Source organism: Carassius auratus, chromosome 19 (assembly GCF_003368295.1).
Source record: "Carassius auratus strain Wakin chromosome 19, ASM336829v1, whole genome shotgun sequence".
Taxonomy (NCBI): domain Eukaryota; kingdom Metazoa; phylum Chordata; class Actinopteri; order Cypriniformes; family Cyprinidae; genus Carassius; species Carassius auratus.
Genome location: NC_039261.1, coordinates 14,464,266 through 14,468,975, shown reverse-complemented (window position 1 = coordinate 14,468,975; position 4,710 = coordinate 14,464,266). Strand labels below are relative to the sequence as shown.

Genomic DNA, 4,710 nt, shown 5'->3' with positions numbered 1-4,710 from the left:
ATACTGTCAAGACAACAGATGCTACACCTTTTAATGAACAATATCCCATGAATAATTCACTTCAATGCTCTAAGAATCTCCCATTTTCTCCCACATCTTCACTCCCACGCATGCTTTTAAACACCATTTCTCCCTTTTTACTTCTCTTTATTAGCAGTGTTCGCTGGAATGTGTCTAAAGCAGGTAAAAACATCATTTACTCTCTGTCAAAATCCATGTTCCAGTTATTAAACATATTTGGTCAATGCAACATACATTTAATGTTATGTAATGATTCACTTCCATGCATGCATTACTAATTTGCATGTCTGTAATATTGCTGCAGGGGTTGTCTGTTGAAAGTCATTTGTTGATACCTGAGATTTATGGGAAATAGTTAAAACTTTTAGTTAAAAAGCAGCGTTCACAGTTAACTCTCTTTTAATAGATGCTGATTGATTTTTCAAGCACATTCCTATAAAAACAGCAGAACTATTAGGTGAAAATGAACTCCAATTGATATTTGAAGGCAGATTATAGCTGTATGAATCACACTCATAATGTAGCCTACACATTATCCCCCAATGCCTCAAGCACAAGTTTTTCCACTGTATTTTGTCGTAAAAACCCACTGATTTTATAGCTCCTCAACCATTGTTGATTAATAAGTGTAACAGATAGGCCTGAAATAACCACAAAAATGCAGTGCTCCCTGGAACCTGACATGGTGGTGTGTGGTAGGGAGTTCCCCTCACCAAAAGCACACTCATTTCTCTGTAGTGTCAGTGGAAACGTGCAATGAAACGCAATACCTAGTAGGTACCCTGCTTTCTTATTTTAAATACAAACATCTTGATCATTTTATGCAGAGATATTTCATCCCAGCCAATGTTTCCTCTGCAGCAACCTCTTTACATCTACACCTTTGTCTTTTTGTACAGTCTTAAAATAATTTTTTTTTTGTTGCTTCAAACCAAAAATTTAAGCATGCAATTGTTGAAAAATGTCATTTATCTCATATCTTGTTGGTTTGGATCATGGCTTATAACAGAGACTTTTTTTTTAGATCACAATGGTAAAAAATGATTCGGAGAAATACTCACCAATAAAGTTGGCAGTCACTGTCGCATTCTATAAACCAATATTAAATAATAATAATACAGTACACATTGGCAGTATATTGCTATACTCTACTACAGTTAACTAGTATTCCATTCCAAACACAGATGGAGATTAAACTGCATCATGATGTTATCGATTTGGTGTGTCATAAGCACTTGTACAAGTTAATACCTTGTAACACCTTTGCACAATCGGTGTTTCTACTCTTTGTTCTCTCAGAAGCCTATTATCAGAACCAATTGCTGATTAAAAGGAAAAGATGGAAATTGCAGAGAAAATGCAAATTACACTTCAGAGTTATATAGAGACAGTGCATTTTCATTAATTTAATGAATAGTTCAATAAATAAACTCCTCATAAATACAAAATATTAACATTCGCATTACACATTAATTTAAACAGCACGTCATTTACATGTATTTTTGACTTGAAATGTCCAGTGCATTTACAAATGTCCACTGCAGTACCATATACTGTACATGTAAAAATAAATAATATAAATAATATATAATAAATATAAAATAAATAAGTATTTAAAAAAAACTGTAAATAAACGTGTAAATATTTAAAGTAAACTGCGTACTGTTTCCACTGATTTTTTGAGTGCATCTGATCTCATAAAGCAAACACCCCAAAGAAGGTCTTTCCGTTTTCGCTTTCCACGCGGGGCAGGAGTTCTGTGGTGGTGTCGGTGCGCAGTTTGTCTCCAGCTCGCAGGTTGAAGGCCGCTCCGAGGTAAATGGTGTTGTACCACAGGTCTTCAGTGTCAGTCGCGTGCACGCAGGCCGAGCGGATCGCGCTGAAGAGCGGCTTGTAGCTGGCGTAGGACTCCGAGAAGCGCAACACTGCGTGGCTCATGTGCACGCCCTCGTGTTCCTCAGTCACGTCAGCCTTGCAGCTGATGTGGAAAGACACCTGACTGTAGACGAAGTAAATGCCGTCGTAAGGAATGATGATCTCTCTGTCCACTAGTTTCAAGCCACCTGAAACAAAAGCCTGGTCCTGGTTCTGTTTCCAGTCTAGGTTGTCCGTACACACGTCAGGGTCATATGCACCTAGAAGAGAAAACGACAAACACATGAGTCGGTGCTTCTCAATAGGTCTTGCAGACATCAAGTGACAAACTTGTGCCATAGTGGTTTATTTTATGGTCTTGGTGAATGCAAGTCATAAGAATGCAAGTAGATAATGAACTTTTTACATTTGACATTGCCTAATTGGACATTAATTAATATATTATAAACAAACAGTAGTACCCATTGCCTAATTGGACATTAATTCATATATTATAAACAAACAGTAGTACCCTATGTATACAGTAACACTAACATAGATTAATGAATGCTGTAAAAATACCTGTCCGTTCAATTATGGACACATTACATTTTAAAATTAATTTGAATGTCTCTAAATTTCAGTATTTCATTGTTTTAGCAGGTGCGATACAAAGCATCAAAACTATGTTTGAAAAGTGTATCTACTGTAATCAGCGTCATAATCTTTTTCTCAATTTGTATCATTGAGGATGAGAGCATGTCATGCAACTTCTAATTGACAGATGAATGTAATGTCAAATTACAGTAGAGTTTGACTGCTATACAGTAACTCTCGCCTTAGATTAACAAAAACAGACACATTTTAAAACCGAACTTCTTTCTATAGGAGTGAAATCTGACACACATTTCTAGATGCATAACCAAATGATAAAACTTAATAAAATCACCCCTAAAAGTAATATATTTAAGATGTATAATGCAGCGCAAAGCTGCTTAAAGTTTGATTGCATTCTGAGGAGAGCTGATGTTTAGTGTTTATTTACTGAATCAAGCTTACCTGTTAAATGGATCGCGGCCTTGGAAGTGACATTTTCTTTTGAAAGATGGTCTCTTAATGTTAGCCTCAGCTCTGATGGGGAAAAACACAAAATAACTTGTATAAGATGATTAAGTTTGGCAGAAAATCACATGAATTGATATGAAACTGAGGGTCTGAACTCACCATTTCCACTTTCCTGATTGTTCTGAGACTAGAATGAAGAAGAAACGTAACAGTAAGTACACAGTAATGCACACACATGTGTCTGAAATGGCATATTTACAGTGCCATGCATGATGTGTGTGGCTCAGGATAGTCACCTTGTTGAATGTGAAGCAGACAGCGGCGGCGGCACACAGGGCCACAGCCAGCAGGACCCCACACACCCGCCAGACACCGGACCTCCTCCTCGACACCGTCACCTGCGCTCCTTCTTCAGCTAACTGACTCTCAACATCTATCATCATTGTGTCTGTTAGTAAGTTCAACTATGTCCAAGTATAAGAAACCTCAGCGTGTCAAAACTCTTTTAAATGGTCTTGTAAAGTCTCCTCAATGCAGTTTATCACTGTAGTGTTTTGCTCGGTTGCTCTGATTGCTTTGTGCTCAGAAAAACTGGTTCTTCTTTTTAAACAGAGATAGGGGAAACTCCAGTGATGTCAGACAGTGTGGAGAAATGAGCGGTAGAGGGAGACTGAGAGGAGAAACCATGAGATACACCCAGACAGATACACTCGCAAAAGGTGATTCCAACCACAAAAATAATGTATGGACCATTTTTTACAGATTTGATTCATTCATCGTTTCACTCTAAAAACAAAGATGATTCTATGAAGAAGTTTTGAGTTCCATAGAACTCTTTCACTGCGCAAAGGCTTCTTCATGGTGGGAAAAAGTTCTGTCGATTTTCAGAATGTTCTTTAAACTAAGAAAAAAAATGCTTCTTTTAAGAACTGTTCACTGGAAGGTTCTTTGAGTTTACATTTATTTCATTTATTTTGGATTTCAGTCATGTATGCATTTTTATCATTAAATTATGTTTAGATCGGTCTAATTTTGTTAATGGAGATTTTGTGGTTAATTCAGATTTTAGATTTTTAGCATTTTCATTTCAAATTGAGACCTGTGAGTCAAGAATGCAAAAGGCCAGTATGTTGTTACTTGTATTTTTATCATTTAATTGAATAATTATTAGAATTCATTAAGGGAATCTATGATATTTCCAAAAATGATATTTCAAACGTCATTATTCATATAGGTTAAGTGAGTAAAATCATTAAAACTTAATTTATGGTGTATCATATTTCAACGATCCCTTCAGAATATAAGCCTATACGTTTTTCATTGAATGATGTAATTCAGAATATTATCAAGAGGTGTCTCTTTCACTGGTTTTCTGTTTGATTTCTCTGTAAATATTCAACCAGATTATACAGAGCACAAATTTATAGGATTTTCCATTAATAGCAGCCTTTTGTCATAAATCATTAAAAATAATTGCGTTTATTTCCCATATTCTGAAAGCTATCATATGACAATGGAGATAGGATTTTCCTCCTCTTACTAAGAATCAATCAAAAATTCTTGAATGGATTTTTCTCTGTTTGTTGCGATATTCTGCTCTTTCTTCAAAGGTTTTCCAAAACTCAGTCCTCCGCTCCAAATGAGAAGTTAACAACATCATTTCCTCTTTTTGTGTTTGTGTGTTCATCATGACATAATTGAAAGTGCACAAAGAAATAAGTGCTTTTGCCTCACAGCGTGAACGTGTGCTAGGAGAGGAATTATTCTGTC

At 36.0% G+C, this 4,710-nt stretch overlaps 1 protein-coding gene across 1 annotated transcript; it reads right to left on the bottom strand.

Moving 5' to 3' along the window:
• Positions 1 to 999: 999 nt before the first annotated feature.
• Positions 1,000 to 3,502, bottom strand: tnfa (tumor necrosis factor a (TNF superfamily, member 2)). Its single transcript, XM_026290186.1, has 4 exons — positions 3,237 to 3,502; positions 3,100 to 3,127; positions 2,935 to 3,006; positions 1,000 to 2,156 (listed from the first exon to the last, which is right to left on the bottom strand). The coding sequence occupies exons 1-4, from the start codon at positions 3,381 to 3,383 to the stop codon at positions 1,717 to 1,719; spliced, it is 687 nt and encodes a 228-aa protein (XP_026145971.1). The 5' UTR covers positions 3,384 to 3,502; the 3' UTR covers positions 1,000 to 1,716.
• Positions 3,503 to 4,710: the final 1,208 nt, after the last annotated feature.